A 27,447-nucleotide genomic window follows, 5' to 3' on the forward strand; every position below is an offset into this window, starting at 1 on the left:
AATGCAAATTATTCATATTTATATCATATCCCCCTTTAAATATAAACAAACATTTATAGACAATATTTGGAAATATAGGTGTAGTTATTTTTCTCCAAACTGCTTCCTGCTGTTTATTGGGCGAAGTAATTTTTTGAGGGGTTTCACGCAACCTTTCAGGGGGCGTAGTCTATCATACCACATTGGTCTGGAAGCAATCCACAGGTTCTCATCTTCTGCGAAAACAGAAGAAAAACCTCTTTTCAAAACGAACATATTCTTAAACTCAAATTTTGGAATCAAGATACTTTTATGTTGGTTTAACTTAGCAGTCCATACAATGAAATGTCTCAATTGTCATCTTTTTTTAAAAAATTTTTTATTTGAAACAGGTTCTTCCCACATCAACAAGGCTGGTTTATAACTTGTAACAATCTTCTTCTTCAGGCTGCTGAGTGCTGGGATTTTATGTGTGCTCCCATACATAAAATGTTCATAATATAACTGAATGAATTGTATACTATGTAAATTATGTCTCAATAAAGTTTGTATTAAAAATAATATTCACTAATTACAAAATGCGAGGTTTATATTCTGATTTCTAAGAAAAAAATCAAACTATTGAAAGTGGAAATGAAATAAGTGTGAGCTGAAATATCAGTGAACTGGAGTGTTGCAGGTTTTTATTTATTTGATTGTAATTTATATAGTTATTGATGGTAGATTGGTGTGCTTGTTTCCATCCATGATTTTGGTCATGCGATTGTCAAAGCACTATGTTGAGGTCAGAGGGTGAGTTTCAGAAGTCAGTTTTCTTTCTGACCATTGAGTGAGGGACCTGGTGATTTAATGAATGTTGTCAGACTTCCTTTACCTGCTAAATGCTGAGCCATATTTTTGTCTCTATTTTTTACTTCATATGGGGATTATGGTTGTGTTGGAGAATTATATTTATCTATTGAAATAACAGTTTGGAATTTGTCTCCTTACTTGAATATTTCTATTTTATATTTAAGACGCTGTGTATGTGTGTGCGTGTATGTGTATGTGTGTGTGTGCATGCACATGTGTATGTCATATCTTTCATGTTGAGTCAGAGGACTAGTGTATGGAGTTTGTTCTCTCCTAATTTGTTTTCAGAGTCTTATACATATTTTTTTGTTTTTAAATGTTTTTCAAAAGAGAAAACAAACTCTCTTTTCATTTTACATACTAATCCCAGTTCCCACTGCCTCCCCTCCTCCCATTCCCTCTACCTTCTCCACCACCATCAGCCACTCTGTAGCAAGGGTAAGGCACATTGCTCTGAGAAAGGACCAAGGCCCTCTCCAATATATCCAGGCTTATCAAGGTACCCATCCAAAGAGAATGGGTTCTAAATAGCTAGTACAAGCATCAGGGACAAATCCTGGTTCAACTACTAGTTGCCCCGAATTTTGCCCCTGCCATACAAATGTCACCCACATTTAGAGGGTCTAGTTTGGTCCTATGCTGGTTCCTTCCTTGCCAGGCCAGGGTTGGTGAGCTCCCTTTTAGTTGTTTGTGTAAGCTATTTTTGTGGGTGTACCCACCATCGTCTTGGCCTCTTTGCTCATATTCTCATTCCTTCCACTCTTCACTGTGGGATTCTGCCCCTGTTTTCATCAGTTGCTGGATGAAGTTTCTATGGTGACATTTAAGATAGTCATCAAAAAAGTCAAGACAAAACAAAGCAAACTAAAAAAGATAGCCATCAGTCTATCTACACGGAAAGGCCAGTTTGGGTACCCTCTCCACTGTTGCTTAGGGTCTTAGCTGGGGTCATCCTGTGGATTCCTGGGAATATCTCAAGTGCCAGGTTTCTTGCTAGCCCCATAATGGCTCCCTCAATCAAAATATCTCTTTCCTTGCTCTCGTCTCTGTCCTTCTTCCATCTTGACTATCCTGTTCCCTCAAGTTCTCCTATCCCTTCTTCTTCTTATTTCCTCCTCCCCTTCTGACTTCCCTTTCCCCTCCCCCATGCTGCCAATTTTGTCAGGAGATCTTGAATATTTCCCCTATTCAGGGGGATCTATAAATGTTTCACTTAGAGTTCACCTTGTTATTTAGCTTCTCTAGGGTCATAGACTATATGCTCATTTTCCTTTGCTTTACAGCTAGTATTCACCTATGATTGAGTACATACCATGTTCATCTTTCTGGGTCTGGGTTACCTCACTCAGGATGATTTTTTTCTAGTTCCATAGATTTGAATGCAAATTTCAAGAGGTTATTGTTTTTTTTTTCTGCTGAGTACTACTCCATTGTATAAGTGTACCACATTTTCTTTACCCATTCTTCAGTTGAGGGGAATCTCTGTAGTGTCTAGGTTCTGGCTATTACAAATAATGCTGCTATGAACATAGTTGAACAAATGTCCTTGTAGTGTGATTTTACATCCTTTCGGTATATGCCCAAGAGTGGTATTGCTGGGTCCTGAGGTAGGTTGATTCCCAATTTTCTGAGATACCGCTGTACTGCTTTCCAGAGTGGTTGTGCAAGTTTGCATTCCCACCAGCAATGGATGAGTTTTCCCCTTACTCCTCTTCTTCTCCAGCATAAGCTATCATTGGTGCTTTGGATCTTAGTCATTCTGACTGGTGTAAGATGTTATCTCAGAGTCGTTTTGATTTGCATTCCTGATGGCTAAGGATGTTGAAAATGTCTTTTGGCCATTTGAGATTATTCTGTTGGGAATAGTCTGTTTAGTTCTGTATCCCATTTTTAACTGTATTATTTGGAATTTTGATGTCTAATTTTTTGAGTTTTTTTATTATTTTTTTAAAATTTATTTATTTATTAAAGATTTCTGCCTCCTCCCCGCCACCGCCTCCCATTTTCCTCCCCCTCCTCCGATCAAGTCCCCCTCCCTCAACAGCTTGAAGAGCAATCAAGGTTCCCTGACCTGTGGGAAGTCCAAGGACCACCCACCTCCATCCAGGTCTAGTAAGGTGAGCATCCAAACTGCCTAGGCTCCCATAAAGCCAGTACATGCAGTAGGATCAGTAACCCATTGCCATCGTTCTTGAGTTCTCAGTAGTCCTCATTGTCCGCTATGTTCAGCTAGTCCAGTTTTATCCTATGCTTTTTCAGTCACAGTCCAGCTGGCCTTGGTGAGCTTCCAATAGATCAACCCCACTGTCTCAGTGGGTGGGTGCACCCCTCGTGGTCCTGAGTTCCTTGTTCGTGCTCTCTCTCCTTCTGCTCCTGATTTGGACCTTGAGATTTCAGTCTGGTGCTCCAATGTGGGTCTCTGTCTCTGTCTCCTTTCATTGCCTGATGAAGGTTAATATTCAGGAGGATGCCTATATGTATTTCTTTGGGTTCTCCTTATTTAGCTTCTCTAGGATTACTAATTTTAGGCTCAATGTCCTTTATTTATGGCTAGAAACCAAATATGAGTGAGTACATCCCATGTTCCTCTTTTTGGGTCTGGCTTACCTCACTCAGGATAGTGTTTTCTATTTCCATCCATTTGTATGCAAAATTTTTTGAGGTTTTTTAAAATATATTTTGGAGATCAATTCTTTGTCTGATGTTGGGTTAATGAAGATCTTTTCCCATTCAGTAGATGGCCTTTTTATGTCATTGACTGTGTCCTTTGTTTTACAGAAGCTTCTCAGTTTCAAGAGGTCCCGTTTATTTATAATTGCTCTCAGTGCCTGTGTTACTTGGATTATGTTTAGGAAGTGGTCTCCTGTGCCCATGCATTGATGTCTACTTCCCACTTTATCTTCTATCTATTTCAGGTTGGTCAGATTTTTATTGAGATCTTTAATCCATTTGGACTTGAGTTTTGTGCTTGGGGATAGATACTGCTCTATTTGCATTTTTCTACATGTTGACATTCAGTTATGCCAGCACCATTTGTTGAAGATTCTTTCTTTTTCCATTATATAATTTTAGCTTCTTTGTGAAAAATCAGGTCTTTATAGGTGTGTGGATTAATATCTGGATCTTTTATTTGATTCCATTGGTAACCTGTCTGCTTTTATGCCAATGCCAAGTTGTTTTCATTACTGTAGCTCTATAATAGAGCTTGATATCAGGGATGGCGATTGTGTCTGGAATTTCCTTTATTGTACAGGATTGTTTTGGCTATCCTTTTTTTTTTCCATATGAAGTTGAGTAATTTTCTTTCGAGGTTTGTGAAGAATTGTGTTGGAATTTTGATGGAGATTGCATTGAGTCTATAGATTGCTTTTGGCAGGATTGCCATTTTTTATTATGTTGATCCTACCTATCCAAGACCATGGGAAGTCTTTTCATTTTCAGGTATCTTTTTCATTTTGTTTCTTCAAAGACTTAAAGTTCTTATCAAACAGGTCTTTCACTTCTTTGGTTAGTGTTACCCCAAGTATATTATGTCATTTGTGGCTATGGTGAAGGGTGATGTTTTTCTGATTTCTTTCTCAGCTTCTTCATTATTTGTATATAGGAGAGCTACTGATTTTTTTGAATTGAACTTGTATCCTGCAATATTACTGAAGATATTTATCAGCTGTATAAGTTCCCTGGTAGAGTTTTTGTGGTCACTTATGCATACTATCTTATTGTCTGCAAATAGTGACAGTTTGACTTCTTTTTTTCCAATTTGTATCCCACTTGATCTCCTTTTGATGTCTTATTGTTCTAGACAGAAGTTCAAGATCTGTGTTAAATAGATAAGGAGATAGTGGACAGCCTTGTCTTGTTCCCGATTTTAGGGGATTCTTTTTGACTTTCTTTCTATTTAATTTGATATTGACTGTCTGTTTGCTGTTTATTGTTCTTATTATGTTTATATATGTTCCTTGTATTCCTGAACTTTTCAAGACCTTTATCATGAAGGGGTGTTGCATTTTGTCGAATGCTTTTTCAGCATCTCATGAGATGGGCATGTTTGTTTATATGGTGGATTACATTGATAGGTTTTTGTATGTTGAACCAGCCCTGCATTTCTGGGATAAAGCCAATTTGATCATGATGGATGATTTTTTTTTATGTGTTCTTGGATTCAGTTTGCTAGAATTTTATTGAGTATTTTTTCATCAATGTTGATGAGGGAAACTGGTCTTTAATTCTCTTCCTTGATTGAGTCTTTGGTTTTGGTATCAGGGTAATTGTAGCTTCTTATAAAGAGTTTATCAATGTTCCTTCTGTTTGTATTATGTGGAACCCTTTGAGAAGTATAGGTATTATCTCTTTCTTGAAGTTCTGGTAGAATTCTGTACTGAAACCATCCAGTCCTGAACTTTCTGTTTGGGAGCCTTTTGATGACTGCTTTTATTTCCTTTCAGGTTATAGGTCTATTTGAATCGTTCACCTGGTTTTGATTTAATTTTGGTATGTGGTACTTATCAAGAAAATTGTCCATTTCTTTTACATTTTCCTATTTTGTAGAGTATAGGCATTAGTATGACCTAATGCTTCTCTGGATTTCCCCAGTGTCTGTTGTTTTGTCTCCCTTTTCCTTTCTGATTTTGTGAATTTGGATGTCCACTCTCTGCCTTGTGATTAGTTTGGATAAGAATTTGTCTAGCTTGTTGATTTTCTCAAAGAATCAGCTCTTTGTTTCATTGATTCTTTGTATAGTCTTCTTTGTTTCCATTTGCTTGATTTCACCCCTCAATTTGATTATTTTCTGTTTTCTACTTCCCTTGGGTGAGTCTGCGTCCTTTTGTTCTAGAACTTGCAGGTGTTCTGTTAAGTCACTGTGTGAGATTTTTCTGATTTCTTTATGTAAGCACTTAGTCCTATGGACTTTCCTCTAAGCACTGATTTCATAGTGTCCTGTAGGTTTGGGTATGTTGTTGCCTTCTTTTTACCGAATTCTAGGAAGTCTTTTATTTCTTTCTTTATCTTTCTTACCCAGGTGTGGATCAATTGAGAACTCTTCAAGTCCCATGAGTTTGTAGGCTTTCTGCAATTAGTGTTGTTAAATTCTGACCTTTAACCCTATGATCCAATAAGATGCAGGGTTTTTTTTTCTAATTTTTTTTGTATGTGTTGTGGATTGGTTTGTTACTGAATGTGAGGTCAATTTTAGAGAAGGTCCCATGAGGTGCTGAGAAGAAGGTATATTCTTTTGTGTTTGGGTGAAATGTTGAGTCATAACATGTTATTTCTCTTATTTTTCTATGAAGTTTCTGTCTGGTTTACCTTTTCATTGAGGAGAATAGGGATGTTGAAGTCTCCTCCTACGAGTGTGTGTGGTTTGATATGTGATTTATGCTTTAGTAATGTTTCTTTTACATATGAGGGTGCCCTTGTATTTGGGGTATAAATGTTCAGTATTGAGATTTCTTGATGTATTGTTCCTGTTCTGAGTATTAAGTGTCCTTCTCTATCTCTTCTGATTGGGTTTAGTCTGAAGTCTATTTTGTTAGATATTAGGATAGCTATACCCGCTTGTTTCTTAGGTCCATTTGATTGGAAAATCTTATCCCAACCCTTTACTCTGAGGTAATGTCTTTGAAGTTCAGATGTGTTTTTTTTTTTGTATACAGCGGAAGGATGGATCCTGCTTTCATAACCATTCTCTTAGTCAGTCTTTTTATAGGTGAATCAAGTCCACTGATATTAAGAGATATTATTGATTAGTGATTGTTGTTTGTGGTTGTAGCGTTTGTATTTTGTGGTAGTGTGTCCATTTTGGGGGGCTTGCTAGTGTGAGGTTTTCTTGTTGCCTTTGTTTTTGTGGGTGCACTTATCTTTTTTGGGTTGAAGTTTTCCTTCTAGTACTTTCTGTAGGGCTGGATTTGTGGATAAGTATTGTTTAAATCTGGTTTTGGCATGGAATATCTTTTTTCTCCATCAATGTTGATAAACAACCTTGCTGGATATAGTAGTCTGGGCTTGTATCACTGATCTATTAGTGTCTGCTGCACATCTGTCCAGGACCTTATGGCTTTCATGGTTTTCATTGAGAAGTCAGGTGTAGTTTTGATAGGTTTGCCTTTATATGTTACTTGAGCTTTTACCTTTACAACTCTCAACATTCTTACTTTACTCTGTATGTTTTGTGCTTTGAGTATTATATGGTGAGGGTTTTTTTTTGGTCCAATATATTTGGTGTTCTGTTACCTTCTTGTGCCTTCATAGGTATATCTTTATCTAGGTTTGGAAACTTTTCTTCTATGATTTTATTGAATATATTTCCTGTGTCTTTGAGCTGGATTTCTTCTTTTTCTCCTATCCCTATTATTCTTAGTTTTGGTCTTTTCATGGTATCCCAGATTTCCTAGATGTTTTGTGTTAAGAATTTGTGGGATTTGTCATTTTCTTTGACTGATGAATCTATTTTCTCTTTTATTTATTTATTAAAAATTTCCACCTTCTCTCCTCCTCCCATTTCCCCCCACTCTCCCTTCTCCCCCTCCCTCTCCAGTCCTAAGAGAAGTCAGGGAACCCTGCCCTGTGGGAAGCCCAAGGCCCTCCTCCCTCCATCCAGGTCTAGGAAGGTGAGCATCCAAACAGACTAGGCTTCCAAAAAGCCAGTACATACAATAGAATCAAATCCCAGTGCCATTATCATTGGCTTCTCAGTCAGCCCCCATTGTCAGTCACATTCGGAGAGTCTGGTTTTATCACATGCTTATTCAGTTCCAGTATAGTATCTTCAATACTTGAGATTATCTCTTCCATCTCTTGTATTCTGTAAGTTATACTTGCCTCTGTAGTTCCTGTTCATTTGCCAAGGATTTTCCATTTCCAGAATTCCCTCGACTTGTATTTTATTTATTGACTCTATTTTAGTCTTCAAGTCTTGAACTGTTTTAACTGTTTGGTTGTTTTTACTTGGGTTTCTTTCTTTCTTTTCTTTTTTTGCTCTTGATTTTATTCATTTATTTATTATTTTTCATTCAATTATTTACACTTCCTTTCCCCCTCCCAATTCCCTCCAGCTCCCCCACACCCCCCTCTCCCTCTCCCACCCTGCTTCAGAGAGGGCAGGGAACCCTGCCCTGTGGGAAGTCCAAGGCCTTCTCCCCTACATCCAGGCCTAGGGAGCTGTGCATCCATATAGACTAGGGTCCCAAAAAGCCAGAACATGCCATAAAAACAAGTCCCAGTGCCTTTAACAATGGCTTCTCAGTCAGCCCCCATTGTCAGTCACAATCAGAGAGTCTGGTTTGATCACATGATCATTCAGACCAAGTCCAGCTGTATTTGGTGAGCACACTGCCTCAGTTGATGGACCAACCCCTCTCGGTCCTGACTTCTTTTCTCATTTTCTCCCTCCTTCTGCCTTTCAACTGGACCTTGGGAGTTCAGTCCGTTGCTCTGATGAGGGTTTCTGTCTCTATCTCCATCCGTCGCCGGATGAAGATTCTATGGTGATATTCGAGATAATCATCAGCGTGATAGTGGGGCAAGGACCGTTCAGGCACTTTCTCCTCTGCTGTCCAAGGACCTAGCTGGGGACATCCCCGTGGACACCTGGGATCCCCTCTAGAGCCAAGTCTCTTGCCAACCCTAAAATGGATCTCTTAATGTAGGTATCTTCTTCCCTGCTCCTATATGCGCCTTTCCTCCATCTCCAGCCTCTCACTCCGCCAAGCTCTTGCCAGTCTTTCCCTTGTGCCTTCCCTCTCCCCCTCTTCCCTTTTCCCCAATATCACCCCCACTCCTGCCCCCACCCCCATGCTCACAAATTTTGCCCCACAGTCTTGTTCATTTCCAATTTCCAGGAGGAAATGTTTTTCTTTGGGTTCACCTTGTTATTTGGCTTCTCTGGGCTTGTGAACTATAGGCTTAATGACCTTAGTTTATTGCTACAGTCCACAAATGAGTGACTACATATCATATTCATCTTTTTGAGTGGGTAATCTCACTCAGGATAGTGTTTTCTATTTCCATCCATTTGAATGCAAAATTCAAGATGTCATTGTTTTTTACTTCTGAGTAGTACTCTAATGTGTATATATTCTACACTTTCTTTATCCATTCTTCCATTGAGGGGCACCTAGGTTGTTTCCAGGTTCTGACTATTACAAACAATGCTGCTATGAACATACTTGAACAAATGCTTTTGTAATATGATTGGGCATCATTTGGGTATATTCCCAAGAGTGGTATTGCTGGGTCCAGGGGTAGGTTGATCCCGAATTTCCTGAGAAACCGGCACACTGATTTCCAAAGTGGTTGCACAAGTTTGCATTCCCACCAGCAATGGATGAGTGTACCCCTTACTCCACATCCTCTCCAGCAAAGGCTATCATTGGTGTTTTTGTATTTAGCCATTCTGAAAGGTGTAAGATGGTATCTCAAAGTTGTTTTGATTTGCATTTCCCTAATAGCTAAGGAAGTTGAACATGACCTTAAGTGTTTCTTGTCCATTTGAACTTCTTCTGTTGAGAATTCTCTGTTCAGCTCAGTGCCCCATTTTTTAAATTGGGTTAATTAGCATTTTAACATCTAGTTTCTTGAGTTCTTTATATATTTTGGAGATATGACCTTTGTCTGATGCAGGGTTGGTGAAGATCTTCTCCCATTCAGTAGGATGCCTTTTTGTCTTAATGACAGTGTCCTTTTTTTTCACAGAAGCTTCTCAGTTTTAGGAGGTCCCATTTATTCAATGTTGCCCTTAATGTCTGTGCTGCTGGGGTTATACATAGGAAGCGATCTCCTGTGCCCATCTGTTGTAGGGTACTTCCCACTTTCTCTTCTATCAGGTTCAATGTGTTTGGACTGATATTGAGGTCTTTAATCCATTTGGACTTGAGTTTTGTGCATGGTGATAGTTTTGGATCTATTTTCATTCTTTTACAGGATGACATTCAGTTATACCAGCACCATTTGTTGAAGATGCTTTCTGTCTTCCATTGTATACTTTTAGCTCCTTTGTTGAAAATCAGCTGTTCATAAGTTTGTGGGTTAATATCTGGGTCTTCTATTCAATTCCATTGGTCGACTTCTCTGATTCTATGCCAATACCAAGCTGTTTTTATTACTGTAGCTCTGTAATAGAGTTTGAAGTCAGGGATGGTAATGCCTCCGGAAGAACTTACATTGTATATGATTGTTTTGGCTATCCTGGGTTTTTTGTTTTTCCATATAAAGTTGATTATTGTTCTCTCAAGGTTTGTTAAGAATTTTGTTGGGATTTTAATGGGGATTGCATTGAATTTTTATTTATTTATTTATTTCTTAAAGATTTCTGTCTCTTTCCCGCCACCGCCTCCCATTTCCCTCTCCCTCCCCCAATCAAGTACCCTCCCTTGTCAGCCCAAAGAGCAATCAGGGTTTCCTGCCCTGTGGAAAGTCCAAGGACCACCCACCTCCATCCAGGTCTAGTAAGGTGAGCATCCAAACTGCCTAGGCTCCCACAAAGCCAGTATGTGCAGTGGGATCAAAAACCCATTGCCATTGATCTTGAGTTCTCAGTAGTCCTCATTGTCCACTATGTTCAGCTAGTCCGGTTTTATCCCAGGCTTTTACAGACCCAAGCCAGCTGGCCTTGGTGAGTTCCCGATAGAACATCCCCATTGTCTCAGTGTGTGGGTGCACCCCTCGCGGTCCTGAGTTCCTTGCTCGTGCTCTCTCTCTTTCTGCTCCTGATTTGGACCATGAGATTTCTGTTCGGTGCTCCAATGTGGGTCTCTGTCTCTGTCTCCTTTCATTGCCTGATGAAGGTTAATATTCAGGAGGATGCCTATATGTATTTCTTTGGGTTCTTCTTATTTAGCTTCTCTAGGATCACTAATTTTAGGCTCAATGTCCTTTATTTATGGCTAGAAACCAAATATGAGTGAGTACATCCCATGTTCCTCTTTTTGGGTCTGGCTTACCTCACTCAGGATAGTGTTTTCTATTTCCATTCTTTTGCATGCAAAATTCAAGAAGTCCTTGTTTTTTACTGCTGAGTAGTACTCTAATATGTAAATATTCCATACTTTCTTCATCCATTCTTCGATTGAAGGGCATCTAGGTTGTTTCCAGCTTCTGGCTATTACAAACAATGCTGCTATGAACATAGTAGAGCATATACTTTTGTTGTATGATAGGGCCTCTCTTGGGTATATTCCCAAGAGTGGTATTGCTGGGTCCAGGGGTAGGTTGATCCCGAATTTCCTGAGAAACCGGCACACTGATTTCCAAAGTGGTTGCACAAGTTTGCATTCCCACCAGCAATGGATGAGTGTGCCCCTTACTCCACATCCTCTCCAGCAAAGGCTATCATTGGTGTTTTTGTATTTAGCCATTCTGACAGGTGTAAGATGGTATCTCAAAGTTGTTTTGATTTGCATTTTCCCAATCACTCAGGAGGTTGAGCACGACCTTAAGTGTCTTTTGGCCATTTGAACTTCTTCTGTTGAGAATTCTCTGTTCAGTTCAGTGCCCTATTTTTTAATTGGGTTAATTAGCATTTTAAAGTCTAGCTTCTTGAGTGTTTTATATATTTTGGATATCAGACCTTTGTCAGTTGTGGGGTTGAAGAAGCTCTTCTCCTAGTCAGTGGGTTGCCTTTCTGTCTTAGTGACAGTGTCCTTTGCTTTACAGAAGCTTCTCAGCCTCAGGAGGTCCCATTTATTCAATGAGGCCCTTAATGTCTGTGCTGCTGGGGTTATACGTAGGAAGTGGTCTCCTGTGCCCATGTGTTGTAGAGTACTTCCCACTTCCTTTCTATCAGGTTCAGTGTGTTCGGACTGATATTGAGGTCTTTAATCCATTTGGACTTGAGTTTTGTGCATGGTGATAGATATGGATTTTTTTTCATTCTTCTACAGATTGACATCCAGTTTTGCCAGCACAATTTGTTGAAGATGCTGTCTTTTTTCCATTGTATACTTTTAGCTCCTTTATCGAAAATGAGGTGTTCATAGGTTTGTGGGTTAATATCAGGGTCTTTTATTCGATTCCATTGGTCGGCTTCTCTGTTTTTATGCCAATACCAAGCTATTTTCATACTGTAGCTCTGTAATATAGTTTGAAGTCAGGGATGATAATGCCTCCAGATGATCCTTTATTGTATATGATTGTTTTGGCTATCCTGGGTTTTTTGTTTTTCCATATAAAGTTGATTATTGTCTTCTCCAGATCTGTGAAGAATTTTGAAGGGATTTTGATGGGGATTGCATTGAATCTATAGATTGATTTTGGTAGAATTGCCATTTTTACTATGCTGATCCTCCCAATCCAAGAGCAGGGGAGATCCTTCCATTTTTTGGTGTCCTCTTCAGTTTTTTTCTTCAAAGATTTAAAGTTCTTGTCATATAGATCTTTCAATTCTTGGGCCAGAGTTACCCAAGATATTTTATGCTATTTGTGGCTATCGTAAAAGGTGTAGTTTCTCTGGTTTTCCTCTCTGCTTCTATATCCTTTGTGTATAGGAGGGCTACTGATTTTTTTTCGAGTTGATCTTGTAACCTGCCATATCACTGAAGTTATTTATCAAATGTAGGAGTTCTTTGGTAGAGTTTTTGGCGTCACTGATGTACAGTATCATATCATCTGCAAATAACAAAAGTTTGACTTTTTCCTTTCCAATTAGAATCCCCTTGATCCTTTTGTATTGTCTTATTGCTGTTGCTAGAACTTCAAGCACTATGTTGAAGATATATGGAGAAAGTGGACAGCCTTGTTTTGTTCTTGATTTTATTGGGATGGCTTTGAGTTTCTCTCCATTTAATTTGATATTAGCTTTTGTCTTGCTATGTATTGCTTTTATTATATTTAGGTATGATCCTTGTATTCCTAACCTCTCCAAAACCTTTGCCATAAAGGGGTTTTGAATTTTGTCAAATGCTTTTTCAGCATCTAATGAAATGTTCCTATGGTTTTTTCTTTCAGTTTATATATATGCTTGAGCCAGCCCTTCATCTCTGGGATGAAGCCTACTTGATCGTAATGAATAATTGTTTTGATGTTTTCTTGGATTCTGTTTGCCGGAATTTTATTGAGATTTTTTGCATTGATGTTCATGAGTGAGATTGGTCTGTAATTCTCTTTCTTGGTTGGGTCTTTTGTGGTTTTGGAATCAGGGTAACTGTAGCTTCATAAAAAGAGTTTGGCAATGACTTTTCTCTTTCTATTATGTGAAACACATTAAGGAGTATAGGTATCAGCTCTTTTTGGAAGTTCTGATAAAATTTTGCATTAAAACCATCTGGTCCTGGGCTTTTTTTGGTTGAAAGGATTTTTTATGACAGCTTTTATTTTTTCACGACTTATAGGTCTATTTAAATTGTTCACCTGGTCTTGATTTAATTTTTGTAAATGGTATTTATCTAAAAACCAAGTCGATTTCTTTTACATTTTCCAACTTTGTTACATATAAGCTTTTGTTGTAAGACCTAATGATTCTCTGAATTTCCTCAGTGTCTGTTGTTATGTCCCTCTTTTCATTTCTGATTTTGTTAATTTGCGTCTTCTCTCTCTGCCTTTTGATTAGTGTGAATAAAGGTTTGTCAATCTTGTTGACTTTCTCAAAGAACCTGCTCTTTGTTTCATTGAATCTTTGGATTGTTTTCTGTGTTTCTATTTTGTTGATTTCAGCCCTCAGTTTGATTATTTCCAGCCTTCTACTCCTCCTGGGTGTGTCTGCTTCTTTTTTCTAGAGCTTTCAGTTGTGCTCTTAAGTCTCTTATGTGAGCTTTTCCTTTTTTTTTAAAAATGTGGGCAATTAGAGCTATGAACTTTCCTATTAGCACTGCTTTCATAGTGTCCCATAGGTTTGGATGTGTTGTGTCTTTATTTTCATTGAATTTCAGGAAGACTTTAATTTCTTTCTTTATTTCTTCCTTAATCCTGGTATGGTTCAGTAGTTGACTGTTCAGTTTCCATGAATTTGTAGGCTTTCTGGGAGTAGCATTGTTGTTAAATTCTAACTTTATTTCATGGTGATCTGATAAGACACAGGTGGTTACTAATATTTTTTTTGTATCTGTGGAAGTTTGCTTTGTTACTTAGTATGTGGTCAGTTTTCGAGAAGGTTCCATGAGATGCTGAGAAAGTATATTCTTTCCTATTTGGGTGGAATGTTCTATAGATGTCTTAACCCCATTTGATTCTTTACTTCCATTAATTCTCTTATTTCTCTGTTAGGTTTCTGTCTTATTGCCTTGTGTATTGATCAGAGAGGAGTGTTGAAGTCTCTTACTATTAGTGTGTGGGGTTTGATGTGTACTTTGAGTTCTAGTAATGTTTCCTTTACATATGTGGGTGCTTTTATATTAGGGGCATAGATATTCAGGATTGAGTCTTCATCCTGATGAATTGTTCTTGTTATGAGTATAACTTGTCCTTCTCCATCTCTTCTGATTGATTTTATTTTGAAGTCAATTTTGTTAGACATTAGTATAGCCACACCTGCTTGTTTCTTAGGTCCATTTGATTGAAAAACCTTTTCCAACCCTTTACTCTGAGTAGATGTCTGTTTTTGTGGTTGAGGTGTGTTTCTTGTAAACAGCAGAATGTTGGATCCCGATTGCGCATCCAATCTCTTAGCCTGTGCTTTTTTATAGGTGAATTGAGTCTATTGATATTAAGTGATATTAACGACCAATTGTTGTTAATGCTGGTTATTTATTTATTTATTTTGGTAGTAGAGTTTGTGTGTTTCTGTTTGAGTTGTGCTGGTAAAGGGTTGTTATATGTCTAAGTTATTGTGGGCATTGTTGGATTCCTTGAGTTGTGATTTTCCTCCTATTACTTTCTGTAAGGTTGGAGTTGTGGCTACGTATTGTTTAAATTTGTTTTTTTCCTGGAATATTTTGATTTCTCCATATATGGTGAAAAGAAGCTTGCCTGGGTATAGTAGTCTGGGCTTGCATCCATGGTCTCTTATTTTCTGCAGCACATCTATCCAAGACCTTCTGGCTTTCATGGTTTCCATAGAGAAGTCAGGTGTAAGTCTGATAGGTTTCCCTTTATAAGTTACTTGACCTTTTTCCTTTCAGCTCTTAATATTCTTTCTTTATTCTGTATGTTTTGTGTTTTGAATATTGTATGGTGAGGGGATATTTTTTTTGATCCAGTCTATTTGGTGTTCTGTATGCTTCTTGTGCCTTCATAGAAATATCCCTCTTTAGGTTGGGAAAGTTTTTTCTATAATTTTGTTGAATATATTTTCTGGGCCTTTGAGCTGTACTTCTTCTCCTTCTTCCTCTATTATTCTTAGTTTTGGTTTTTTTATGGTGTCCCCGATTTCCTAGATATTTTGTGATAAGAATTTGTTGGATTTTCCGTTTTCTTTGATCAGTGCATTTATTTTCTCTATAGTGTCTTCAGCATCTGAGATTCTTTCTTCTATCTCTTGAATTCTTTTGGTGATGCTTGCCTCTGTAGTCCCTGTTTGTTTACCTAGATTTTCCATATCCAGCCATCTCTCAGTTTGTGTTTTCTTCATTACCCCCATTTCAGTTTTCAAGTCTTGAACTGTTTCCATTATCTGTTTGATTGTTTTTTTCTTGGTTTCCTAGGGTATCTTTTAGGCATTTACTCAATTCTTCAAACTTTTTGTTATTCTTCTCATCCACTTCTTTAAGGAAGTTTTTCACATCCTTAAGGGACTCTATCACTTTCATAATGTCTATTTTTTCTACTTCTTCTGGAATCGGGTGTTCAAGTCTTCCTGTTGTATGTTCTCTGGGTTCTGGTGTTATCATATTGTTTTTTCAGATTTTTGAGGAATTCTTGCACTGGCGCCTACCCATCTCTTCCTTCAAATGCTCTCCAAAGGCTCTTCTGGTACAGGATCTGGGCCACTTGCTGGCCAGGGACCTCGCAGACAAAAGGTTGGGCTTGGTGTGTGCAGGCTCAGTGAAACAAAGGACCTCCTGCCTGGTTGCACTCACCACTTTGTCCCAAGAGCCTCAGCCCCAAAACAGGCTGAGTTGGGGGGATCTTATGACCCCTTAGAAGAAAAGGGGTACCTGGGAGCAAGCTGGGATGTGATAGGAAGAGGGAGGCAGTAGCTGGGGAAAGAAGCCCCTGCTGAATGACCAGAAAGTTTAGGGGATTGAGGGGCATCTGTGCTCCCTTTCTGGGGCATCTGCTGGCCGGTCAGGTACACACTCACCTCTTCGATGCGATTTCTGGTACAGCTTGGGTTTCTTTAAGAGATTTATTGTTTTCTTCCAACTTTTTTGTTTGTTTTTTCCTCCCTTTCTTTGAGGGAAATTTTCATTTCCTCTTTAATGGTCTCCATTATTCCCATAAAGTTACATTTCAAATAATTTTGTTTTCCTTCTTCTGGGTTAGGATGATGAAGTCTTCCTGTTGTGTGAAATTGGGTTCTGGTGTTACCATGTTGCTTTCTATTGACATCTTCCCATCTCTTTCACTACTTGGTGCTGGCAGTGTTTTTGCCTCTTAGTCCTATCCTTGCAGTGTCTTTGGGAAATGTTCTGGATCCACTCTGTTCTGTCACTTGCTGTGTCTCAGTGAACTGCTGTGGTCTCCCTTGGCTCATTCTCTTTGTCTGCTCTCAATTCGTTCTCTTGGTCCACTCTGTGCAGTCATACTTTATTTTTCAGCATTCCTCTCTTCGTTTTTGCTCTGTAGTTGGAATCTATGTTTAAGAGTTCCTCTGAGGTCACTGGGGATAGAAGAGTTTGAGGGTAGAGTGGGACTTGTAGCTTGTAGGTTTTAATCGATGGTCTGCGGTCTCCTAATTTTATGATGATTTTTGGGATCACACACAGGCCATCAGGCTTGTGTATCAAGTAAATTTACCTGAAAACAACCTTGGCAACCTTGGAATTTGTTTTTCAATCATAGACAAAAAGGCTCAGTACCTTGGGAAGATGAGTAATGGCTCTACAAAGACATGGATATTGTTTTCTGCTGTTTGGTTGTGTGTATTTCCAAATTGTGCTAGATAAACTTTTCTGAAAAATTTTTAAGGAACAGCAAAGACCACCCTGAACATGGATTGGTGGATCAACACAGTGGAGACATATGGAGGGTCTATGCAGGGGCTGTAGAGTGTGAACAGTGTGCTAAATATTTCACTTCAGCTACTGGGCTGTTTGCTTCTTGTACTCACCTGGGGTTTCTCTACCAAACATTGTCCTGAGCACAGCTGCTCCTGGGCTCGCAAGTCCCTCAGGAGACAATCAGACCCATTGCTGCCTTTCCTGTAGTCTGCAAATGATGCCCAGAACTGTGACCTTGGATGCAAAGAGTGTAAGAAGACCCAGGAGAAGGGAATAAAACTTTTAATGACTCTGGGATTTAGTGGTCACCCACCTCCACCATGTTGTGACCAATATTCTCCTCACAGTCTGTAAACCTAGAATTCCCAGTGTGATCTTAGCCTCAGGTCCTTGATCGAGAGAATCCTCCCAGATATAAGCCCCCTTTCACTGTAAGCTACTGCTCCATATGAGGCTGTCCTGTCACTGATTGCCTGGTGCCCAGCAGGCATGTGGCTGTGTACTCTCTTTCCTGTTCTCTTTGGTTGTGTCTTTGTGTCTGCTTTTTCCTCACCAAGAGCCTGGCTTTTGCCAAGGCAGAGGCCTCACTTTGACCGTCCTGGGGATGTAATTGTGGGAGGCAGCTTCTCCATCTTTGATCTCTCTATTGATACCCTGTCTGACTTCACTGTCCCACCATCAGGACTGCTGGCTTCAGAGTAAGTGTTGGATGTGGAATGGGAGTCTCTGAAACCCAGAAGCAGCCTTACAAGGTTGTGGAAGCCTTGGATAGGGGTTGATTCTCAGAGTCCCAGCTAGATGGCCACCACCTTTCTCTGTGTATCCATGCTGTATCTCTGTTGCTCTCCTTTTACATCACCTCCGTCTGTCTGTCCTTGTTGTTTGCACTGGACTGAAGTATGGGTGCTCTTGTACTGGGTGTAATGTCTGCCCTCCACAGGCCAGGTAGGGCTTCTTGATTCTTCTGTATATCCTTGGTTCTTAAAATAGTGTCTATGTAGGTGTGTTTGCTGAATGGATTAATGTGTAAATAATAGATTTTCATCAATTATCAGTCTCTGTGATTCCTCTGTGTTGTATTCCTTTTGCTTGTTATTTTTTCTAAGCATCATGGAGTCTCGAATTCACTAGGTAGTCATAGATGACCTTGAATTTCTGATCTCCAGCCTCCCCTTTCCCAGTGATGAGATGATGGGCTGCACCACCATATTCAGTCCATGACGTCAGCTCATGACGTTAGCCATATGAACAGTTCCACTTTTGGATATAATCATTCCAGCATTTGCAATATACTGTAGTTTCCAAAACAAGCCTTTTTAAACATTTGTATTTAGCTTTATTGCTTTTAATTGAGCATAGGGTACATGGCTGTACTCTTATCACTCAGAAAGCTGAGGCAGGAGTATTATTAGTTCCAGGCAAGATTGGGAAACATGATGAGTCTCGTATCAAAAACCATTTAAGAGTGGTTTTTAAAGTAACATCCATCATTTTTTATTCAATTACAAATGGATGAGATTTTTTTATTACTGTGTTTCATATTTGACATCATTTGTATTGTTAAAGGTTTGTAATTATATTTATGTACAGAAAACTCAGCAGTACATTTAACCCTGTGTAGTGGCGAGTTCTTTGGCCTTTGCCTTTTCCAGCTTGGTAATTCAAGCCACAGATTTGGACCCAGGACATTGCCTCCCCAGTGGCGGCAGATCTCATCATATCTGTCGTTGTAATTGGTCCTAATAGCTTCTACCAGCTTGGCCAGAGCACCCTTGTCTCCCGAGTTAACCTGTGTGAAGGCAACAGTGGTGCACGTCTTCCTATGACCAGCCGCCCCAGCCTGGCCTTTCTTTTGATGATGCAATAGGGGACTGCCATCTTCCAACACAGGGCAGGCAGGAAGACTACAAGCTCAGTGGGGTCTATGTCATGGGCAGTCACTACCAACTGAGCCTTCTTGTTCTCTACCAAAGTGGTGACTGTATTGATGCCTGCTCGAAGGACAGGTGGTCTTTTAGTTGGGACATCACCTTTCCCAGCAGCTTTCTTCTCAGCACGGGCCAGCAGCCTTTGCTTCTTTTCATGCTTTGTCTCTGGCCTGTACTTGTGGGAAAGTTTAACCACTGAGTAGCTGTTTGCCAGTGCAGGGCCTGGGTGAACTGGTTAATGGCAGGAGCAACTTTGAGCCGCTTATGAGGATGGCCCTCTCGCTGCGGCCGAATGTAGCAGGGCCATTTGACGATCTCTCTTCGGCTGGATGTCCTGCCCATTGCTGAAGTTCTTAGGCCTCTTCTTTTTTTTTAAATTTATTTATTTATTTTTTCATTGAGAAAAGAAAGAAAAAAAACAAGTTTCCACTTCCTCCCAGCCTCCCATTTCCCTCCCCCTCCTCCCACCCTTCTCCCCCTCCCCCCACTCCTCTCCCCCTCCGTCTCCAGTCCAAAGAGCAGTTAGGGTTCTCTGCCCTGTGGTAAGTCCTAGGTCCTCCCCCATCTGTCCATATCTAGGAAGGTGAACATCCAAACTGGCTAGGCTGCCACAAAGCCAGAAAATGAAGTAGGATCAAAACCCCGTGCCATTGTCCTTGGCTTCTCATCAGCCCTCATTGTTCGCCATGTTCAGAGAGTCCAGTTTTAACCCATGCTTTTTCAGTCACAGTCCAGCTGGCCTTGGTGAGCTCCCAGTAGATCAGCTCCATTTTCTCAGTGGGTGGGTGCACCTTAGGCCTCTTCTCAAACAAAGGATTCACCACCTTCTTAGCCTCGTGCTTCTTCACGACGGCGGGGCCCGGGGCCACCTTCTTCCCCTTGGCCTTCTTTCCCTTGGGCATCTTGCCTGGCTTGAGGAGAGAGAGCTATATTACTTTTTTTTGGAGTCAGTATCCCAATTTATGTTCCGACTACTCTGGAACTCCTTGTATAATTCGGACTAGTCCTCAAACACAGGACTACAGGCACGAACCAACACATTGGCCATACTGGCTTGTCCTTGAGTTCTCTTTTATTTTATTTTAATTTTTTTGAGAGAGGGCTATACTGTGTAGATGATATTAGCCTAGAACTCAATATCTTCCTGCGTCCAAATCCTTAGTACTGGAATCACAAGTGTTTGTTACCATACCAATCCCATGTTATATTTTAATCCAGTGAGTAATAATTGCATGTGTGTATTGGGCACAGAGCTGTATTGTAATAAATGTATACATTATAGAATGATTTATCAAGCTTATTTCATTCACAAACCCATCACTTTGCATACTTATTTTTTGGTGATGTGAATGTTTAAAATCTACCATGGGAGACAGAGACAGGAGAATCCGAAAGTGAAGGTCTTAGGGTCTGGGGAAATGTCTGAGTTGGTGAAGTGTCTGCTGTGCAAGCATGAAGATCTGAGTTTGATTCCCAGAACCCATGTGAAATCTTAGGCTATTGAGCATTGTAGTAATAGGAGCGGCAGGGCTATGTCCCCGGCACCCTGCTGCCCACATGACTAGCTTATGCCCCGAAATAATTACACGGAAACTGTATTCTTTTAAACACTGCCTGGCCCATTAGTTCCAGTCTCTTATTGGCTAGCTCTTACATATTGATCTAACCCATTTCTAATAATTTGTGTAGCTCACGAGGTGGCTTACCAGGGAAGATCTTAACCTGCATCTGTCCGGAGTGGGAGAATCATGGCGACTGCCTGACTTGGCTTCTTTCTCCCAGCATTCTGTTCTGTCTACTCCACCTACCTAATTTTCTGTCCTATCAGGGCCAAGCAGTTTTCTTTATTAATTAACCAATGAAAGCAACAGATAAATACAAGACCCACCTCCATCAGAGCATCTTTAACTCTGGTTAGGAACAATGAGTGAGACAGGCAGATTCCTACAGGTCTGTGGCCAGTCAGCCTATCTGAATGGATGAGGTCAAGGTTCAGTGAGATAACCTGTCTCAAAAAATAAGGTGAAAAAGGGCCAGTGAGATGCAATATGGAGTAAAACACTTGGCATGCAAGCCTGATGGATGACCTGGCCCTGCCTGGAACCCACATAAAGGTGGAAGGAGAGAATTGACTCACAAAGTCGATTCCTGACCTCCATGTGTTCTAGCTTGTGTGAGTCTACACACACATCATATACACACATGAACACAGGATAATGTTTTTAAAGATGGAAAAGTAATTTAGAAAGCTATTCTGGCATCCTAGCAGCCTTTACCCTCCAAGCAGAAACACACATGCACATGAATACAACACCACATATACAGCCACACACACATATACACACATACACACACTCACACACATACACACAGAGAGCATGCTTAAAGAGAGTAGTAGTTGTCAGCTTCTGGCTTATACATACACATATATTGAAAGAATTCATCATTCTTGGCTATATAGTGAGTGTGAGGTAAGACTGGGGGATAAGGAGACTCTGCCTCAAAACAAAATCAAATCTTCTCTCAGGATTGACATTTAGAAAAATTTAATTAACATAAACAACATCAACTGGATATGGTGACATTTTGCTTTAATTCCAGCACTCAAGAGGCCAAGGCAGGTAGATACCTTTGGATTCAGGCCAGCCAAAGGCACAAAGAAATTCTTTGTCTGAACAGCCCCATATATCTCTATCTCTGTCTATGTTGATGTCTGTCTGTCTATCTATCTATCTATCTATCTATCTATCTATCTATCTATCTATCTATCATCTATCATTTATCGATCTATCTAACTATATTCCCCTCTACTCCTTTCAACACCTCCCAAATGGTCTACCCTCTTAAATTTATTGCCTTTTATTTTTAAATATTATTGCTGCATACATATGCAAACAAATATATAGATATTTATAAATGAGACCTATTGAGTCCATTTAGTGTTACTTGTATGTATATGTTAATATTTTATTGTATTTGATCTTTGCTGATTTCACATGTTTACATAGTGCATTTGTTTAATTCTCAACCCCAGCGTCTCTTACCTAACTTTCCTCCCTCTCATTTCTTCCTTCCTTTTACAGGTCTTTTTCCCACATTCATGCCTTTTTGTTTTGTTAGGCACTGATTATTTTTCTGTTTTTTTCAAAGAAAACATTTAATTGCGGTGGCTCACTTACAGTTCAGAGGTTTAGTCTGTTATCACCTTGGCAGGGAACATGTTATCATGCAGGCAGATATGGTGCTAGAGAGGTAGCTGCTATATGTTGATATGCAGGTAACAGGAAGTAGGCAGTCTCACTGGGCATGGCTTGAGCATATAGAAAGCACAAAGCCTGCTTATACAGGGACACTTTTCCTCCAATAAGACCACAGCTATTCCAACACGGTCATCCTATTAGTGCCCCTTAATTTGGGGGCCATTTTATTTCAAGCCATCACCCCAAAGACTTGTAGCCATATCATAATGCAAAAATGCATTAAGTCCAACTGCAAAAGTACCCATAGTCTATTTAAAAGTCTGAAGTTCAAAGTCTCTTCTAAGATTCATGCAATGTCTTAACTGTAATTACCTATAAAATCAACATCCAAAAGCAGATCATATATTTCCAGCATACAATGGCACCATTCCAAAGCATAAGAGAGGGAACATAGGAAATACTGTTCCAAAGCAAGACAGAAAACTAGGTTGGCAAACTCCAAACTCTGCACCTCCAAACACTCTTCAGATCTCCAACTCCTTTTAGTTTTGTTTACTGCAACACACTTGTTTCTCTTGGGTTGGTTCCATTCCCTGTTTGTAGCTTTGTTCATCAGGAATCTCATGACTCTGATATTTCCAACATCTTGGTTTCTCCAAGAAATTCTAGGGTTCAACTTCACAGCTTCATGCAGTGGCCTCCTTAGGCCTCCATTCAAGGACACCTGCCTGTCCTCAGCAGCTTTCCTTATTAATGGGGAATGTTCCATAGTGCCTTTCTTCTCTCCTTAACTCTAAAGCCAGAACTATGTGACCAAAACTGCCAAGTTCTGCTGCTTGCTGGGGCTGGAACATGGCCCTCATATTCAATTACATCTTCCCCAGATTTCTGTCCTTCACTGCCTAAACTTGACTATTCTGGAATTTGCTCTGTATATCAGGCTGACCGCAAACTCTTTTTTTTTTAAATAGTGTTTTCCTGTGTAGCACTGACAGTTCTGGAACTCACTCTGTAGTCTAGGCTAGCCTCAGACTCATAAAGATTTGCTTGCCTGAGCCTCCCCAGTTCTGGGAGTAAAGGCATGCACCACCCCCCACTCAGCTGTGACCCTCCGATTTTACCCAGGACTGTCTGTGTGGCTGCAGGTCTGGAACTGTGTACTGAAGTTTGTGGGTTCACCTCTTAGGGACAGGACTGACAATAGTGAGTGTCTTTTCCCCAGAATACATCCATTGCCAATAGTTCAGCAGGGAAGAGTAGGGCCGCACAAGGAATTTCCCAGTGCATGATTGGCTGTTGGCAGACTCACATGTCTGCTATGCCCAAATTATCTACCAAAGACAACATTTCACATCTCTTCTCTCTGTCTTCTGGCTCTTACTATGAGCAATTCTGAAATAGATGTTAGTTACTGTTAATTCTAACCAAATGTACTGTGCGATAAATTTTTTTTTGTTTGCATGAGGCAGGGTCTCTATATATGTAGTTCCTGGTACCTGGATGTGTCTCTGTCATCCATGCTGGTCTCCACTTCACAAAGATCCATCTGCTCTACCTCCAGAGTGCTGGGATTAAACAAGTGTGCCACCACACCTAGCTAATTCAATAGATCTTCAGTTATCCATTCTGTCTTCTGAAACTGTCCCCTCTGATTACTGGCTCTACATTCCCTCTGGCTCCCCTCTGAGTATTCTGAACTGTGTTTCTGTGCACATCTGTGTACATGTATTTGTGGAGATGTATGTGTTTGCTTTTTATCCTTGTGTCCCTGTGTTTATTCTTGTTCTATATATCCCATAATGTGTGATTAATTTGGGCTTCTCTTTCCCTCAGCATTTCCAAGTGGGGCTACCGGGTGGCCCAGAGTTTCGTCTTTGCTATCGAGGAGATCAATAGGAGTGCTCACTTGTTGCCCAATTTGACTCTGGGCTTCTCCATTCGAAACTCTGGGGACTCAGTGCATGGAGCTGTCCACGAGACAACGAGCTTTCTCTCGAGGCAGGAGGAGCCCATCCCCAACTATACATGTCAGCATGGCTCTCCTCAGGCTGCTCTGGTTGGGGACACACGGTCATCCCTGACTGTCTCCATGGCCAGACTTCTGGGGCTGTACAAGTTTCCCCAGGTGAGTTGTTCAAGCCTTCTTCCTTCATGAATGAGGATAGAGAAACAGATGGTGATGGCCACAGACGTGAGCAGCTCTGCGGTGGAGCCAGGCTCCCTGCAAGTATTCTCCATGTGCAACATGGTTCCCCTCCATATGCAGATAAAGCTAGTTTAGAGAGAACTGGCATCCCTCTCATTGACCAGGAAACTGAGAACATTTTTTTTTATTTAAGAAATATTTTTAAAGATTTATTTATTTTTATTTTATGTGTATGAGTATTTTTCCTTCATGTATATATGCACACATGTACATATACATGTATGCATATATGTAAATATTTATATGTGTATATATGCATCTATATATGTATTTATATGCACACATGTATTACATGTTTGCCTGATCCCCATGAAAATCAGAGGATATTGAATTCTCTAGACTGAGTTACAGATTTCTTTAACTGCCATATGGGTGCTGGGAATTGAATCTCAGTTCTCTGAAATAGTAGTAAGTACTCTTAACCACTGAACCATCTCTACATCATTTATTATTATTATTATTATGCGTGTGTGTTTATGTGTATACTCAACACCAGTGCCATTGTACTCATCTGCATGTTAGTTAAAAGACACCTTTTGGGAGTCAGTTATTTTCTTCTATGTTGGTTCTGGGAAGTAAACTCAGTAAACAGGAAAGTCTTGCAGTGGTGGTGTGATAAGAGCTAATCGTTGTTCTTGCCTGGTGGTTCTACTGGGAACCCATTGGTCCCTACCAGGGACAGAAAGAAGGTTTGTGGGGTAAACGCTAACCAAGCTCGATGACTTGAGTTTGAACCTCTGGAACCCATGTGGTGGAAGAGAACTAGTCCCCACAATTTGTCTCCTGACCTCCACACATGTACCATCAGAAAACACACACACACACACACACACACACACACACACGAAAATGAAAAAGAACAGCATCACAGCTGTATGCAAACCAGAGAGTTTAATATACGTTTATGTGTTTTGTTACTTATGTGAGTCTATGTCGTAGGTGTAGGAGGAAGCTAGAAGAGGTTATCAGATTTCCTTGACTTGGAGTGACAGGCAGATGTGTGTGAGCCACCTGGTGTATGTGCTAGATCTTGAACTTGAGTCTTCTACCAGAAGAACAAGGGCTCTTAACCACTGAGTCAAGTCTCCAGCCTCCTCCTTCCCACCTTCAAACCAGATGATCAGCCTATGCATAAGCCCAAATCTCATCCACTCTTCTATTGCCTGGTTCTTCCTTGACAGGTCAGTTATTCATCCTCACTACCCAGCCTCAGTGACAAGATCCAGTTCCCATCTTTCCTTCGAACCCTGACTAGTGACCTCACATCTTGCCGTGCAGTGACTCAGCTGATCATTCACTTTCAGTGGTCCTGGGTGATCATTCTGGCCCATGATGATGACTTTGGGCAGCAGGCCAGCTCTTTGGCCAATCAGGAACTGAGCCCATTTGGTGTGTGCATTGAGTTCACCCTCCATGTCCCTTCCCATGAGTCCATGGGGAAGATTGGAGAGATTGTCCAGAAGATGCAGAAATGCACAGCCAGGGTTGTTCTGATTTTTCTAAGCAATTCAAATTTCCAGCTTATTCTATATAGGTTACTGGGCGTTCCTGTTTCAGGCCAGGTCTGGGTCAGCAAGGGCACTCTGCACATGGCACTTGCCCTGTCTATTCCAGGCATTTCCCAGGTATTGTTTGGCACATTTGGTCTTCTGTATCACAGCAGCAGGGCTACTGGCTTCCCAGAGTTCCTTGCTAACTTACACCCCAGCCAGACTCCAGAAGATATGTTTATAAAGAAGTTCTGGGAGTTTACCTTTGATTGCACATGGCCCCACCAGAGCAGCCCAGTGACAGAGGGTGTCCAGCTGTGCTCAGGGAATGAGAGTCTGATAAACAAGCAGTATCCTTTCCCAGAAGTGAGTAAAATTGATGCAGCTTACACAGCTGTCTACAGCATTGCCCATGCCCTGCAAGACGTGATAACCAGTGGACAGCAGGATGGGAAAAGTACAGATTCCCAGGACTTCCAGCCCTGGCAGGTGAGAGGACATGTGCAGTGGGTGGCTCTGGGATGGTGGGGGAAGAGGACATTGTCTCTGACTAGGCTGTAGAAAAGCTGACTATATGCTTCAGCAAGGATGTCACATGCTTACCAATAAGAGGCATCTTAGAAGGAATAGTAGCCAAGGAATCCATGCATTGTGTGGGATCTCAGAAGAGTCCAGTTCCTGTGGGTTGCCTGATTTAGCACTATCAGGAAGCCTAGTAAAATTAGTATTTCATATAACAGTAAACATGTAAGTGGAGTTTTTTTTCTTTCCACCAGTTCCTGAATAAACACTCAGAGGCTTATATTAATTATAAATTTTTATCTATTTGCTTAATCTTATTGTTTAGTAGCTCTTACTTTTAAATCAACCCATTTATTTATTTATTTATTTTTTCATTTTTTTTATTGAGAAAAGGAAAAAAAACAGTTTCCGCCTCCTCCCAGCCTCCCATTTCCCTCCCCCTCCTCCCACCCTTCTTCCCCTCCCCCCACTCCTCTCCCCCTCTCTCTCCAGTCCAAAGAGCGGCCAGGATTCCCTGCCCTGTGGAAAGTCCAAGGTCCTCCCCCCTCTGTCCATGTCTAGGAAGGTGAACATCCAAACTGGCTAGGCTCCCACAAAGCCAGCACATTACGTAGGATCAAAATCCAGTGCCATTGTCCTTCGCTTCTCATCAGCCCTCATTGCTCACCATGTTCAGAGAGTCCAGTTTTATCCCATGCTTTTCCAGTCATAGTCCAGCTGGCCTTGGTGAGCTCGCAATAGATCAGCCCCACTGTCTAGAGGTGTACCCCTCGTGGTCCTGACTTCCTTCCGCTCCTCATTGGGACCTTGGGAGCTCAGACCAGTGCTCCAGTGTGGGTCTCTGTCTCTAGCTCCATCCATCACCAGATGAAGGTTCTATGGTGATATGCAAGATATTCGTCAGTATTGCTATAGGATAGGGTCATTTCAGGTTCCCTATCCTCAGCTGCCCAAGGAACTAACTAGGGACCTCGGCTTGGGCTCCTGGGAGCCACTCTAGGTTCAAGTCTCTTATCAACCCTAAGGTGGCTCCCTTAACTAAGAATTGTGCTTCCGTGCTCCCCATCCAACCTTCCTTTATCCCAAACATCCTGTTTCCCCAAGTTCCCCCCATCCTCCCATTCTCACTTTTCTTTCGCCATCTCCACTTACCCCCATCCCAACCCACCCCCAAGATCCCAATTTTCTCCCCAGCAATTTTGTGTACTTCCCATAGCCAAGAGGATAACTATATGTATTTCC

General features: G+C 40.7%; 1 protein-coding gene across 1 annotated transcript in view; it reads left to right on the forward strand.

Moving 5' to 3' along the window:
- Positions 1-17,348: 17,348 nt before the first annotated feature.
- Positions 17,349-27,447, forward strand: part of LOC142856609 (vomeronasal type-2 receptor 26-like) — a 236,154-nt gene continuing 226,055 nt past the window's right edge. Inside the window, exons 1-3 of the mRNA XM_075984354.1 lie at positions 17,349-17,557; positions 23,821-24,112; positions 25,375-26,172. Coding sequence (XP_075840469.1) covers positions 17,349-17,557; positions 23,821-24,112; positions 25,375-26,172 — 1,299 coding nt within the window. The remainder of the gene's footprint in view (positions 17,558-23,820; positions 24,113-25,374; positions 26,173-27,447) is intronic.

This window comes from Microtus pennsylvanicus, chromosome 1 (genome assembly GCF_037038515.1).
Source record: "Microtus pennsylvanicus isolate mMicPen1 chromosome 1, mMicPen1.hap1, whole genome shotgun sequence".
In the NCBI taxonomy this organism is placed as follows: domain Eukaryota; kingdom Metazoa; phylum Chordata; class Mammalia; order Rodentia; family Cricetidae; genus Microtus; species Microtus pennsylvanicus.